Source organism: Musa acuminata, chromosome BXJ1-2 (genome assembly GCF_036884655.1).
Source record: "Musa acuminata AAA Group cultivar baxijiao chromosome BXJ1-2, Cavendish_Baxijiao_AAA, whole genome shotgun sequence".
Classification (NCBI taxonomy): domain Eukaryota; kingdom Viridiplantae; phylum Streptophyta; class Magnoliopsida; order Zingiberales; family Musaceae; genus Musa; species Musa acuminata.
In genome coordinates this window covers 32,200,933-32,216,725 of record NC_088328.1, presented here as the reverse complement: position 1 = coordinate 32,216,725, position 15,793 = coordinate 32,200,933, and the positions used below count along the sequence as shown (strand labels likewise).

General features: G+C 38.6%; 2 protein-coding genes and 1 long non-coding RNA gene across 3 annotated transcripts; 1 reads left to right on the top strand and 2 right to left on the bottom strand.

The window, feature by feature from the left end:
* Positions 1 to 686: 686 nt before the first annotated feature.
* On the bottom strand, positions 687 to 2,237 carry LOC135610380 (uncharacterized). The gene is made up of 2 exons (XR_010486107.1): positions 1,226 to 2,237; positions 687 to 1,112 (listed from the first exon to the last, which is right to left on the bottom strand). It is a non-coding gene; the product is annotated as an uncharacterized LOC135610380 (long non-coding RNA).
* Positions 2,238 to 3,313: 1,076 nt separating this feature from the next.
* Positions 3,314 to 3,878, bottom strand: LOC135610373 (uncharacterized). Its single transcript, XM_065104802.1, has one exon. It carries the CDS (start codon positions 3,663 to 3,665, stop codon positions 3,453 to 3,455), a length of 213 nt encoding a protein of 70 aa, XP_064960874.1. The 5' UTR covers positions 3,666 to 3,878; the 3' UTR covers positions 3,314 to 3,452.
* Positions 3,879 to 9,802: 5,924 nt separating this feature from the next.
* LOC103976792 (uncharacterized) lies at positions 9,803 to 13,484 on the top strand. The gene is made up of 2 exons (XM_009392117.3): positions 9,803 to 10,048; positions 10,614 to 13,484. The coding sequence occupies exon 2, from the start codon at positions 10,752 to 10,754 to the stop codon at positions 13,041 to 13,043; it is 2,292 nt and encodes a 763-aa protein (XP_009390392.2). The 5' UTR covers positions 9,803 to 10,048; positions 10,614 to 10,751; the 3' UTR covers positions 13,044 to 13,484.
* Positions 13,485 to 15,793: the final 2,309 nt, after the last annotated feature.

Genomic DNA, 15,793 nt, shown 5'->3' with positions numbered 1-15,793 from the left:
TCATGGAAGATTCAAGACTGTCATCCTGATACCACCCCCTAAAGATGGTGATAAGATCCTAGCCAAGTAAAATTAAGGGAAGAGAGGGCTTCTTATGTTTTTCTTTTACACTTTAGTCTCCACGATTGCGGAGAAAAATATTCAAGTTTAAAAATACTGCTCATGTTAAAAATGTTACTTCTTTTCTTTTTTGTGTGTGTATATATAATGTTCAGGTGAAGATACATGTACACATATAAGTTTATGTTCAATTGCTTTCTTTTAATCAACATTTGCTCATCCACTGTCAAAAATTTATTTTTATGGTATAAATTATGAAATTTTGGAAAACCTGGAGCTCCTTTTTGTCATCCATCTCAACCCATCTTGACAAGAAACAGTTAACACAATTCTGTGGCCAAAGCATGCTTAGGAAAAGTTGGAATTCTTTGTTTGGTCCACCAGAACAAAATGAATACTTATCTCTAGACTCTGTCCAATCTTGTGTAGTTGTCTTTTGATAACCACTGTATATGGTCTGTCAAGAATCAGCCTGTATATCGAACATGTCCTTTGCCTTCCATCTACCAACTATTGTGCGGCTTAAAGAAAAGGAAGGAAGGTTATTTTACATACTAGTAGAGTCTGACACAAGCCAGATCTGAGTCCTACCTTCTATGATGATCATTCACAGTGGGAGAGAATGATTGCTCAAAATATACAAGATGTTATTATGCAATAAGGTTACATGAAATTTCACTCTGTTTCAGGCTACTCAGCTGTAACAAATGTAAACAGAGCCTATTGTTTTCCCTCACAACTACTGCTTACAGCATCATCTTATTACTTCTAGTAGGACTATCAGTAGTAAAACAAGTCGAATGAGCTACCTGATAACTACATCCAGTTGCAGTGAACCTTCTTTGGTGCACCTACTAATAGTTCCCCCAGTCCTCATCAATTCGCTCGAGCTTGAATCGTTCTTGAACATAGGCAATGAAGTTTGCAGCTTTCCTATCTACCTCACTGATGGTATCTATGCTGTTGGCTGCGTCATTATAGCTACCCGAGTTGCCTATTCCTTCCTTTTTGACCAAGGAAGAAGCCTTTGGCTTGGTTGATGGCATGACAGACTGATCTTGCACGAGGTAACCCAGCGAGGCAGTTGGGATAGTTGGAGTAGGGATGATCTTATTAGCATATTGCACTGAGGGCTTTGGTGCTCTATAGAAGGATATGAACTTACCTTTGGACACTCTACGCTTGCGGCCAGACTCCATTTCCTGATTAAGCACTTTTTTTTCTTTCTTTTTGAAGGTATTCTAACTAAGCTCTTCGCTTGGTTGCTTGTATCTTCTGTAGCACTATTTATAATAGCATCTGTGTTGTAAAAAGTTCCTGATAAGGTGGACAGTCAGATACACCATATCTTTCCTGATTAAAATATCTTGTGCAAAAGAAAAGGAAGGGTAAAATATCTACTACCGAAGAAGAATATGCAGTTCCTATAGCAGATGGAGGAGTCATATTTGAGCTAAAGTGTACATGATTTTGTTGCACGATAATGTTGCAAACTTTGTTGAATTGGTTGCTGAGTGACAGCAAGTGCTCTATGTTCTTGGAAAGCGATTGGAAGGCACTACAACTTGCTTGTCTCACTTTTATGTGTTGTGCTACCTATACTGATATTATTGTGACCATCTGTATCCATATGTTTGGTAGTTTTGATTATAACTGCTTTAACGAGGATATCTTCTGCTAATCAGTCTACTTTGCTTTAGTTTTGAGTATTATTGCTTTAACGAGGATATCTTCTGCTAATCATTCATCTACTTTGCTTCATTATTGGTGAATCTTATTTATCCTGGGTCCCAAAGATTTAAGTGAGGATCCCCAACTGATAAGATTGATGTCCGTTTCCTGTAGAATAATTCAGTAAAGAGAAGGACCACATCTTTTTAATTTTGGACAGACCAATGATCCTTTTGCCCCAAGACAAGTGAATAACCTGAGAATCATTCCAAAACTTTATCCACTCTTGCTTTTTATTTGCTTTATTGCTTGATATATCGCAGGAGGTTGTCTTGATACTTCTAGTATCATGTTTCTTTGTCATGAAAAAGTTTCCACCATTTATTGTAGTCCGATAAGATAACTATGAGCTATTTGCTACACTTTGTAATCTTGATGACCGAGAGATATATGTCCATTGAATTTGCTTTTGATGTGTAAAGGTTGAATCTTTTTTACGATGATAAGGCCTTCCACTTCGCCTCCCAAATGTTTGGATTATTTCGAACTGGTTCTAATACTTCTCAGATTTTTTGCAGGAATCAGAAAAATGAGGCTGTTCCTACCGATCACCATGCCACTTGGTTATTGCAGGCAAGCGCCAATATAAATCTTGTTGTTCTTCCTTGTTGTTCCTTGGAGACATTGTCTAGTCTTCTTAATGGAAGTGGGTCAAGTCATTTTTCTTTGTCCCAAAGCATCGACTTCCAATCCCACTTCAGCTAGTGGATTGATAGTCATGGTCAACGGAATCCAACCTTTAGGACTGAGACATGATCGATGTCTCAAGCTCAGCTTGTCGGAAATATAAGATTATTTGTGACATGAACCGACACTACCGCCATGTGGATGCAACCTCCAGCATGGTCATGCCAAGAGTGCAAGACTCCCACGCCATGGCCCGATCACAATGACTATCGACTGAGGTACCGAACTCATTCTTATCCCTTTGTCCGATCGATCCATCCAAATATGCTTTGTTGATGTAGATGAAGCCAAGTCACAACTCTTTGATTTCTTCGAGTTTTTACAATGGCTTGTCAATCTTTCCAACACTTGATGACACAACAAAGTGATCTTTGAGGGATCATATGATACCGCACTGTTGTCGTCTTGGCTACCGGGGGAGGCTGCTTCTAATTGCAGCTCGTTTGCTGGCTTATCATCCGTCTCTTTTCTTGTTTCAGAACGCACGCGAGCTGCTACGATGACTAGAGGAATCGACGAGTCTACTTCTCTTTTCCTTGAGGTAGAGCTCTTTATTCCAAGTATCTGCTAAACTGACGTAATTAATAGCTCAAATTTTGTTCTTCTGACATTGCTAGCATCGGATACGAAGTTCTATTTTCCTATTTCTTCTTAGAAAAAAAGAAAAATTCTTCGAGAAATGTCCGCAACACTTTTATTCCTTCTCGTTGGAATGATAGATCTGTGTTATTTGCATCCTTTTTGGTAAGAAATGCCTCGACGAAGAAAGACCATAGCATGGCAGAGATAAGAATCTCTACTGGATATGGTGGTAAGAGATAAGCAGGCAAATATATACACACCAAAGCCAAATAATATCTCACAATAGCTGAGAAATAAACTTCTGAGACGATGTCAGATTAAACATGGAAGCATAAATAAACTCACTGGTCTGATCCAACATATTACACATATATAGGTTAAAAATGGTTGCTTTAGCCGGTGTAGATGTGGACGCCGATGGCGATGAGGAAGATGGTGATGAGGGCGAAATAGATGATGGCGTGGACGAGTATGGAGATGCCGCTGGTGTGGAAGTTGCCGAACTCCACCACCCTCCCGCTCTTCCCTGGTATCTGGAACAGCAGCCCCGGCGACAGCAGCACGAACAGCACCACGGCTATCACCACCGGCCCCCAATCCGCCATCCTCTCTCTCTCTCTCTCTCTCTCTCTCTCTCTCCTTATTTATCTATCTCACACCACTGTGTCTGTAGGGAAGAAGGCCTCGGAGGAGAGGAAGGAGCAAGCGAAAGGGGAGGAGAAAGTAAGGGAGATGGAGAGGGGCACTTCGCCAGGTAGTGGTTGGGCGGTTGTCGAGAACAACGTGCTCTTCTGGCTTCCGCTACAGGTGGCGGCAGAAGCGTGCGTCAGTGGCTGTAGCACTGTAACGTATCCTTCTTTCCTCTGTCCTTTCCGTTAGATTTTCGACTTATCGACGCTGAGAGGACAAGGCGAGGACGGAGCCATGTGACAATGATGTTTTGCTTGTCCACATCCTGTGGTGGAGCTCATCCTCTTCGTCTTTCGGGATGAGCATCCGATCAATCTAATCGAAGGATGTCGGCAGTCATTTATCAATCTACGTTTCATGTTCTTTCAAGCAACACCCTAGTATTTAATAACACGCATTAGAATTTTTGAATCTTTACTTCATTATAATGTCAGTAATTGACTTCATTCGACAAGAGAAGAATGATATGAGTTACTATTAGAATCTGGATGTACGAATCGATGTTTGAAACCTTGAGAAAACATAGATGAAGACAAGCAGTATTCATGTTAATTTTAAGCATTTAATTTGGTGAAACCATTGTTAAAATTGATTTCATAGGTCTCGTTCGATATGGGGCTTCCCATCTCCATCAGGCTTTTGCAGGAAGGGGAGCACAAAGTCTATCTCAAGGAGGTGGAAGGAGACGTTCTCTCCAAAATTGGTCAGGTATCCTCTGTCTTGAATCATTCGAGTACCACCTGTTTTAGCCTTGCTAGCAACATCCACTGCTTCATCTCATAATCCTTCTACACATGTAAGTTTTATTTATGTAACATCATATAGCTCTTTTTATAATTATCGCCACACATTACTTATTAAGGAGTACTCATTTTTCTTTCATATCTTTCTCATTATGAAGCCTGACGTGTAGTTTCATATCATTCTTTTGATGCAAATTTATTTGCAAATTCATATCATTCTTTTGATGCAAATTTAATATGCAAATTGATATGATGCAAATTCATATCATTCTTTTGATGCAAATTTATTTGCAGCAAACTTATTAAGGAGTTTGCTGGTCCGCAAACTAGATTATTCAACTGAGCCCATGACTTTTCACATATTGTGAACACTCGCTAGCATGTATCACTTGTTTCTTTCATGTAATACCCAGACAGTTCAAAAACTTTATTCTCAAAAGGGGTTCCGACAGACTTATTAGCAGATCTTTTCTTTTTAATGCAGAACCTACTTGCAATTATGATATTAAGATTGCTAACAAAATGACTATATTGTTTAGCTGATTCCATAATCTCCACATATTGTACACCATTATCAAGTAATACTTCCTTTAGCCCACCATTTGCACTAATTTATGGTATACAACAGAAGCAGGTTGACATTCTTGTTTGACTATATCAGTTCAATTTTTACAAGCAGAGATTGATGGAAAATTTGGGCTTGATATTATGGAGTTACTGGTAAAGGAAATGTCATCGCTTATGGATTAATGGCATCAAAAGTCAGATATTTTACTCATTTATGACTTAGGACAAATTGGACGAAATAACAGAATAAGAGAAGAATTGGTTGGCATGTTCCAGATTTTGAATCAGATTGATCTCTGTATAAGCACATTGATGTTATTCGGCACACCAGGTTAATTGAATAGCATTTCTTGAGCAAGGGCTTTGGGCCTTTTGTATGATGGTTACACTCTCAGTAAATCAATCAAAACTTCGAGGAACTATATACCATCTACTTAAATGAATGGTATTCCTGCTTAAGGCTTAAGTTGTATGTCTAACATCATTACAAAAATCTTGAGTTAGTCAATTTCTTGGCAATGAAAATTTTCATGTCATCTCAAAGAGGGTACAGAAATCTGAGGTGATTTCTTGGAACATATCTGTCATTCGTATGCTAGTTATGTCAATAATTAAGAAAGACCTAGTAAGTATGAAGGAAGATTTTTTTTTCCCTTTGTGGTCTTCAGAATTATAAGAAGCAAGAATGTAACTTCGAAACTGCAGGTGTTAGACTGCTCATTCCATATTTGTAAGAGGAAGGAGATGGCTTTATTGTTAGTATGTCTGATACTATTTCCTACTTCTCTCATTAAATTGACTGAAGAAAGCCTGTACTGATAAAGAAGTGAAATTTTGATATCTTAAGTCTAAATTCTTTGCCTACTAAAAGGGAACTTTAAGTGATGAAACATCATAACTACAGGATATATGCTCCCATATTTTTTTTATTTCTAGTCATTGATATGGAAATGACTGCCATCTTAAGGTCTTTCGATTATCATTCAGATATTGTTTTGGCAATTTTTTTGTTGCCTTGGTTTAGTATTCCAGTTTCTAAATTTGTGATTCTATAAAAACATCCAAGATGCTGATTTGCTCTTTAGAAAATCATATTAGAAAGTAATAATGCCGAGCAATAGAAGCTATGAATAAAAGCAATGAGCGAATAACTCTTGTACTCAGAATTGAAACAATAAAAGCAAAACCTTCTTTTCAGAATATGTTGAAAACTTTTTTTTTTTTTCAGAATTTGTTGATGCCTTTATGAAAAATAGAGTTTGATCTTGTGATACAACTATAAAGATGAATGGTGAAGTTTGTCTTGTGGTTCACAAAATATATTTTTGATGAGGCTCTTGTACAAGAAAAATACATTAGTTTAAACATTTTATTAATTGAAAACTAAACCACAATTGTTAATCTAGAAAATGCCTTACCCCAAAAGAAACCTACGGGCGAATTATATATTACTCTATGTAGTTAAATCTCTTTAGCATTCTGGTCTTTAGACTTAAAAACTTTACATTAAAATCTCTATAGTTATAAAAGTGAAACATTTAACCTCATTTATCCTAACGTCGTCGGTTTTACCGACGAAAGATACAACACGTAATAGCATGTGCATCAATGGCACGAAATCGATGTATCAAAAAGTAATTCCATCGGTGGTGGTGAGCTAATTATAGATTATCCCCTATAGTTAGACCTCTTTAGCATCTCGATCCTTAGACTTTAAAAAATTATATTGAAATCTTTATAGTTATGAAAGTGAAACATTTAACCCTATTTACCTTAACATCGTCGATTTTACTGATGGAAGATCATGAATGACATGAAAATGATAGCCAAAAAGGTAATTTCAATGGTGGTAGGGGACGGTGGCATCGTGGGTGGCTATTGTGGTGGTGGTCGGTGACAACGATATGATGGTTGGCCTTGCCGATGTCGATCCAAACATCGACGACGAGGAGGAAGAGGAGGCATAGCGGTGAGGCATCTGCGTCCGCGTCGGAGGAGGAAGAGGAGGGAGGTGAGACATCTGCATCGGTGTCCCGCCGTTCTACCTCCTCTTTCTCCTCCGGTGCCGCTCTGCATCTGTGTCGGCGTTAGAGGAGGAAGAGGTGGCAGGTGAGGCAGAGTGGTGCAACGTCATTTATATACGTGCTATCACGTGCTGTATCTTCTATTGGTAAAGTCGACGACGTTAGGGTAAATGAGGTTAAATGTTTTACTCTCATAATTATAGGGATTTCAATATGAATTTTTCAAGTCTAGGGATCAAGATGCTAAGGAGGTTTAACTATTGGGGTAATATGTAATTAGTCCGCTACCACTATTGAAATTATTTTGTTGTCTATCGTTTTCGTATCATTTATGCACGTACTATATTTTCAATCAGTAAAGTCGATTGCGTGAGAGCAAATTGGGTTAAATATTTTACTTTCTTAACTATAAGGATTTCAATGTAAATTTTTGAAGTCTAGGGATCGGGATACTAAAGAGGTCTAACTATAGGGAGGGTAATCTATAATTAGTCTAAAACATTTATTGAACCACTGAACCAAATCTAACATGTTTTATTTGATTGACCACTAAGTCCTCTTCTAAAACTTATTATGTCGTTACAGGAAACCAAGTCATAGATAGATATGATTGTATATAACTAGATACATGCATCATCAGATCTTTGTCGTCTTGAGATTGATAATTATCCACGTGGAGTCTTTTTTTCTATTATTTACAGTAACAAGGTAGATAAAATTCAAAGTATTTTTTATTGCACAAGCTTAAACTCTGAACTTCTGTGATTTCTTATAGGCTGATCGATCTTGTGGACTCTGTAAACAGATCTTATTTTAGGTTGAATCTGCATAAGATTTACATGATCAATGGCAGATTATTAGCATTTTTTGACACTCTGAAAGTTTCCACGATCATTCTGAATTCAAAGTATTCATCCTTTTGCTTTATTTGTTGAGTGGATCCTGGTTGTAGAATGAAAGTAGGTCACTGGTGCAGTAATTTCATGCTGAAGGAAAGATGGCAATTTACAACCGTACCTGCTTCTACCAAAGATTAAAAGCATAATTTCCCGAGACTGGAAATCAACAGAAAATATCATGACTATGGTGAAGTAAATCTAAAATTGATGTTGGAAGAGTGCATTTTTTTTTTCAGTCGTGAAAAATAATTGAACTGATGGCTTTAGGCTTGAATTTATTTTGAACTGTTGCTGTCTTCATGATGTCATTAGGTTTCAAGTCTCAACTTATTGATCTGCTAGTTTCTAAGTGAGCTCAAGACTGTTTTTGCTGGAGTAATGGAGGGGATGTTAAAACCATCTGAAGAATGTCCAATTTCAAATACTCGGGCAGTACCTCCACAAGTATTTGAATCAACCTCTTCAATATTAAAGCCTTCAGTGGTGACACCTCTGAATCGGATGCTAGAGTTTCCAGCTACAAGCCTTCCTCCTACTAATCTCTAAATCGTCGTGTCATCCTCTTGAAGTTGGACCGGTTGCTGAATCAGGACTTCTGGGATCCACAAGCAATTAGAGCAGTATAAGCAGCAAAGGATCAAACCATAGTTGTCAGTGTCTGGCACTTAATTTAGCACCAGATAGATCAGAGATCGTAATGTATTATTCTCTTAGTAGTCAACTGTATTGTAAAACTTGTGTTCAGTCATCAACAATCTGTTATGCTAGGGATTCAGTCTTGGTATTATGACCAAGTTGTTCTTTTGCAACATGAACAATCAAGGTTTGACTCATAAAAATAAAATATTTAATATTGAACCTTGTAGGTTTGGTTTGTGCTCACATTGGTTTTTTCTTTTTCTTCAGGAAGTGAGTTGGGTTGAAGAAAATGCAGACTCATGCTGCAAAAAGATTTGTTCTCTTCATCTCCATTTCTCAATAAAAATGAATGAGCAGAAACAGCAAATGGTAACAACCAAATGCTGAGTGCTGCTGGCAGAAAGAAGATGAGACTCTTTTTCCTTCTTCAGCAACAAGTGGGACTTGGCATGACCATGCCTACCCTACCAGCCAAAAAGCTGAACCAGAATTATGATATCAAATCTGTAAAAAAAAAAAAATATATTTTTGAAAATGAAAAAATAATGTTGCTTAAGCTTTAAAAACAGTACCATGAGTGGCCTTTTGTGTAGTCTCCAAGTCAGTAACACCATGAGGAGGTGAGAGGAAACAAAAGGCCTCCAAGCCAACAGTCCTATTCCTAACTAATCCAAACAGCAAATGGGTCACCCATCATTCTACCATGCCCTTCACCCCAACTCCTTGGGTCACTAGTCCTAAAGTTTCAGAGCACCCATCACCATGTGGGGTCCACATGGAATACTTGCCAGTTTGAAACCCCCCACCCTACCCTTAAAAAATAAATAATAATAATAATAATAATATTATTATTACCTTAGAAAAGGAGATAATTAAATGATGGTGTCCTCAATAAATAAAAGCAATAGTAAGCATTCACAAACACCCACTACAGCTCTGTTATTGTGTGTTAACTTTCTCTTACAGTAATAATAAGGCCACAGCTATACATTCCTAATATTATATTAAAAAAATCCCCCCCACCCCTCTAATTACAGTCATTTAATCTCTGCAATTAATGAAAATGACATATCACACCCTGGACCAAAAATTAACCCTAGTTAGGGGAGGGGAGGGGGGTGGAGGGGGTGAGGAGGAATAGAATAATAAAAGTCAGGTTAGGGTTAAGAAGATATCAGAATGAATGTATACACACACACAGGGCTGTTGTGACCTCTTCCTTTTTCTTGCATAACCATTTTGGTATTTGTGGATTATTGTTTTAGGTCTGAAGGGGAGTGGGTTTGACCCAAGGAGCTCAATTCCCCCCTAATTTTTTGAAGTTTCGGGGGGGGTGGGGGGAATTTTGCCCACCGAGAGCTTCTCATGGCGGCCGCTCGGATCCAATAATTCCATCAATTACGTGGATTTCCTCCGAAAAGAATTGGTGATCTCTCCTTCCTTTAATTGCCCCTTTTTTTCTTTTTCTTTTCCTTTTTACTCTCGGCTCTCTCGTCTGATGGCCGCGATCAGGGCATTTAGGGTTTCTAGACTTGTAATCCATCAAAAATGGGGAATTGGTTGCCACTGTTCGTTAATTCATGCTCCGGATGAGCTCTATGATCCGTAAATCTTTTCTTATTGTTGCCCATCTACTTTTGCCTAGCAAACGTCGAGATCTTGGAACAATTCAAGTGTTTTCACTTCACAGACAACAGAAAAACATGAATATTTTCTTCTGTTTCTCGATTGTTCGGTGGCCAAGGTAGCTCTTTTTAGTTCTCGAGTGTGGTTGAGCTGTCTTTGTTTCATTCTCTGGGGTTTCCGCCTGTCCTACTTTTAGGTTTAGGATCCAATGGGTGATCTTACGTGTTCTTAGTTGACATTACACTTAATATTTACCACTTATGCGGTGGTTCTCTAAATCAGAGTAATTGATCGTTTGCCTTGTTTTTTTGGGTTTTTTATCACTTCAGTGCGGTAAACTTGTCTGTTCGGTCTCCTTGTTTCAGTTGCGGATATGGGAACATTTTGCTGGAGGAAACAGAATTCTGTGTTGCTGTTGGTACAAGTGTAGGAAAAAGAAAATTTCTATATCTTCTCTTCTTTCGCGTGCAAGATCGTTTGCAAGCCAGTAGAAAGAGTAGAGAATGGACTGTAACAGGGAGAAGGCCCTCAAGGCAAGAGAAACCGCGGAAAGGAAATTCAATGCAAAGGATGTCAAGGGTGCCAAGAAGTTTGCCTTGAAGGCCCAAAATCTCTTCCCATCACTGGATGGCATAAGCCAGATGATTGCCACTCTGGATGTTTATCTTGCAGCAGAAAAGAGGATCCATGGGGAGAGTGACTGGTACGCGATTCTCTCGGTGAATGCCTTTGCAGATGAAGAGACACTCCGGAAACAGTACAGGAAGTTAGCTCTCCAGCTACACCCTGACAAGAACAAGTCTGTAGGGGCCGAAGGTGCCTTCAAGCTCATTTCCGAGGCTTGGAGTGTGTTGTCTGATAACAAAAGGAAAATGACATATGATCAGAACAGAAATGTCAATGGCTATCAGAACAAAGATCATTCTGTTCATAGTAATGCCAATGGTTTCCACTCATCTTCCAACGCCTCGACCTCCAACAAAAGAGCTCGAAAGAGCAACAATGCTTCCGGCCCATCTGCTGTCTCTCAGTCTCATACAATAAATTTGAACACGTTTTGGACATCATGCAAACAATGCAGGATGCAGTACGAATACCTCAGAATTTACCTTAATCACAATCTTTTATGTCCCAACTGCCATCAAGCCTTCTTGGCTGTTGAGATAGGAATTCCAGGTAATGCAGCCAATTCTTCTATTCCTTGGTCAGCCAAGCAGCACCAACATAATTCAAACCATAATTACACACTAAAAAATGGCTATAGTTCTGGGTTCAGTACCTCCACTTTTCCTGGAACAGGACCTACAGAATCCCAGAATGGGGGAAATCTTGATTCTTATAGCCATCAGAACTTCCAATGGAGCTCTTTCAGTGGATCAGCTGGGACTGCTAGCACAACAGATTCTGCTTTCCAAGCTGCAAACCTAAACCACAAGAAATTTGAGAAAATGAAAAGAAAGCATGAGAAGGCACAAGCAGCGGCTCAGAGGGAAGAGTCTTTCCGGACAGATGGTCATATCTATAAGAGTACAATCGACGAATCTGGAAATTATAATGCTGGTCACACTGTCAGTGGTTATGGTCGGGGTCGATCTATATCCAAGGTTGGCAGACCAGCAAAAAGGAGAAGCAATGGTGATCAAAGCAGCATTTATCATCAAACAGATGAGGCAGAGAATTTGCATACAAACGTTCAGAAAACTGTTAACCCTGACGTTCAAAAGGCTAATTGTGTTCTTGAGGATATTCCTAGAACTAGAATGACTGCAAGACAGAACAATTTTGTTAGGGAGTTTTCACAGATTAATATTCGACAAATGCTGGTAGAGAAGGCCAAGGCAACGGTTGTTGAAAAGCTAAAAGAATGGAACTTAGCTCAAACAACCAAGTTGGGAGAAAAAGAGAAATTAAAGCAGAAAAATGGACAAGAAGCAGTTGTAATGGATGGGGATACAGGCAAACAGGCCTGCTTGGATGATTCCCATGATAAGGATTCAACACATGACCATGATGACAATTTGGATAAGAAAGTCCTTAAACTTGTATCGATCGATGTACCTGATCCTGATTTCTATGACTTTGACAGGGATCGCCAGGAGAGGACTTTTGAAGGTGATCAGGTATGGGCTACGTATGACAGTGAAGATGGCATGCCACGACTCTATGCCATGGTTCAAAAAGTTCTCTCTCTGAATCCTTTCAGGATCCGCATGAGTTTTCTTAATTCGAAGTCCAACAGTGAATTGGGACCAATTAACTGGATAGACTCTGGATTTGCAAAGACATGCGGGGAATTCAGGGTGAGCAGATATCAAATAAGTGATACAGTTAATATATTCTCACATAAAGTTAGATGGGACAAAGGTCCCCGAGGAGTCATTAGAATTGTGCCTAAGAAAGGTGATACTTGGGCCTTATATAGGAACTGGTCTCCAGATTGGAATGAGCTCACACCTGATGATGTGATATACAATTATGAAATGGTGGAAGTACTCGATGATTATAACGACGAGGATGGTGTGTCTGTGATTCCATTGGTGAAGGTTGCTGGATTTAAAGCAGTTTTCCATCGACATATGGGCCCAACAGAAATTAAGAGGATCTCTAGAGAAGAGATGTTTCGTTTTTCGCATCAGGTTCCTTCTCATCTGCTTACAGATGAAGAAGCTCATAATGCTCTGAAGGGATGCATTGAATTGGACCCGGCAGCAACTCCTGTTGAACTTCTTCAGATTATTACAGAAGTTAAGGAAGATTTGGGGATGGAGGCAAACGAACAACAATCAGGTAATTGATTTGGAATCTTTGAGGGGCTTTGGATGAACCTTTGTTGTCGAACACAGTGAACTTGTCACAAAATCAAGTCTCGTTGAGCTTCTATTCTCCATTTCATCATCTTCCCCCCTTTCTTTTTTTCTGACGACGTGAATTAGGATGTCAGGCTAGATGGTCGATTCACTTGTCTTCTGTGACAGTCATTGTTGAACATGTCTAACTATTAACTCTGATCTCTTATGGAGATTGCTGGAGATAGAAATCGATTTATGGAGACTACATTTTAGTGTTAGAACCTGATTTCTTTCTTTCCCTTGGAGGTCAAACTTCCAATGTCATTAAAGGTGAGTATGGTTCTAACATGATAGTTTCATCTAGTTGATTACTAGTCAAAAGCTGCCAAGATACTCTTCTGTATCCCTGTCTTCTATGTTTCTTTAAATGTGATATGTTTTCATGTATTTCTTTGAAGCACTCTACCTATTGTGCTCCCTTCATAGTAGTTTATCTTCATTATTATGATTGAGACTGATAGCATTTTACGATTTACGGAAAACTGAAACCAATGGCACCTGCATGGTTTATGGCAAATTGAAATTGCTCCTTCATTAATTTCCATTTTGCTCTGTTCTTTTTCTTATTTGAGACCTTTGTCTTAATAATTATGAAAATCGGTTTTTGCCTACTGCTGATATTTTCTTCTGTTTCCTTTTACATAACTTGTAATAAAATATAGATAACTGTCTTCTTGCTTTGTCAATGTGTTTTAGCAGGATTTTAGTTGTTAAGTGCTAGAGTTGAACATTGATGCTGTGCAGAATCCTTTGCCTTATTCTATGATATATCTGCCATATCTATGGTTATCCATCGGGAGCAGCTTCTCATACAGACTACCAGGGTACCATTTGACATCTGAACAAGCTTGTTGTTTCAATCTTCATAGCTTAAGCATTCTATACATATTAATCCCAACCAAGAACTATGAGTTATTGGAACTATAATATATGACGACATATGCAGTTACCTTTGAGCAACTATGAACAAATTTATTAATGTCTCTCTTTGTTCCTAAAATTAGCAAATTGTTCAGTTAAATTTTGTCAAGATTTTAGACTAATCGAAACTTTTTCAATGTTGGACGGTTGCAAACATCTCTCAGTCCATTGTACTTGTCAAATAGAACCAAACCAGTCAATTGTCCAACTGATCCATCTAATCTCGGTGATTTGACTAGTTCTCAACTAGTTAAGTCTGATCACGCCAGCTCTGCCAATTGCAGTTGATTCTACTGATCCCCTTGATCTCAACTGACTTCTGACCTATCCCAACAGATTCCAGGGCACATATAAAGAAAAAATCCAACGATTTGGATGATCTTCACTAATCTCGATCCTAAATCCTACAGTTGCTCCCGGACCCCACTGATTGTTGGATCATGTTAAGGATGCTAGTTTTTCTTTGGTTGCAGAGAACTAGACCTTAAAATGCGTTCACTATCGTCAATGGTAATATATTGTAAAGTATTCCATTAGGCTAGAACTAGTTCGGATACTCATATCTTGCTATTAGTCCAAAACTAGAAAGGTAAATGTCTCCAGTTGGATCCAGAAAGAGCTAGATGATAGAAAGGTATATATATTTTGTAGGTCCAAGATCAAATGATGATTTGTCCTTATTTTCTTGTTCGAAAAGGTGGAAGACCCAACTGTGCCCAGTGACAAGAGTGAAGTAGTAAGGTCACTCTGGGTCAGCCAAAATATAGCAGTTCAAACTTTGTATTTCAACCAAACCTTTTCGTTCGTCGACCACAGGTTAGTTAGCCCAGTGGATGTGACGTTTGTCGCCTCTTGCTAGTGTTCGATCCCTTGTATGTTCCAGTTGGTACATCACTGAAATCTACCAGCTTTGCCGTTGCTACACTAACACATTTATCATCCCTTATGATCGAAAGAACCCATCATAAGTCAGAACAGATCGAACTTGAAATATGTTTTACTTGGTTTGGCTGAACTGTTGAAAAATACCACCTGTGTTTATGTTGTCATTAATGAAGAAAGAACACACTTATCACATATGACTTTAGAGATCAGAAAAGACGATAGGGCTGCGACAGTAAATGATGAAACTTTTTAGTCCAAGTTTGGGTCTTCTACCACACTTGAACTCACACTTCTCAACTTGGGTTAGGAAGACACAGGAAATCTCTTGCTTCAATCTAGCTATAGGATTGCTGATAATGCCGACTATGTTCAATAAATTCTCATGGAAATTATCGACCACTGTGGACTGCCAAGCCTGGCTTGCATGAAGAAATTAATTCCATATTTCAGGCAATCCATTTCTGCTATTTCTGTTGTTTGTTACAGGCATGGTCTTGCAAATAGAGATCTTTGGTGGATGTTAAAGGTGTCTCAAGGTTGTTTTCATCCTCATTATTTCTATTTGTCGGTGGCCAGATATCTATTATCAGGCCAGATAAATCATTGGTTGAAACAATCAGCGATTTCGCCGAGCTTTTAGTTCGTTTCTGTACCAATTAAAATTCGTAAGTAGATGCAAAAGATGCGTTCCATCATATCCATAATTTTTGAAAGGAACAGCCTCTCATTCATTTTAGCCATTTCATGGAGGTAATGCTGTAAGTTTCATGCAAGGTTAGTTCCTTTCTGTAAACTATGATCAAAATAGTCTTTATTTTTTGCCAAATAGCACTCAGTAATCGCAATTTTTCTGCAGCATCCTTAATGACGGAAACTTAACCAGTTCAAAT

Coding starts and splice junctions, on each gene's coding strand:
- LOC135610373 (XM_065104802.1), bottom strand. CDS start 3,665: ATGGCGGATTGGGGGCCGGTGGTGATAGCCGTGGTGCTGTTCGTGCTG.
- LOC103976792 (XM_009392117.3), top strand. CDS start 10,752: ATGGACTGTAACAGGGAGAAGGCCCTCAAGGCAAGAGAAACCGCGGAA.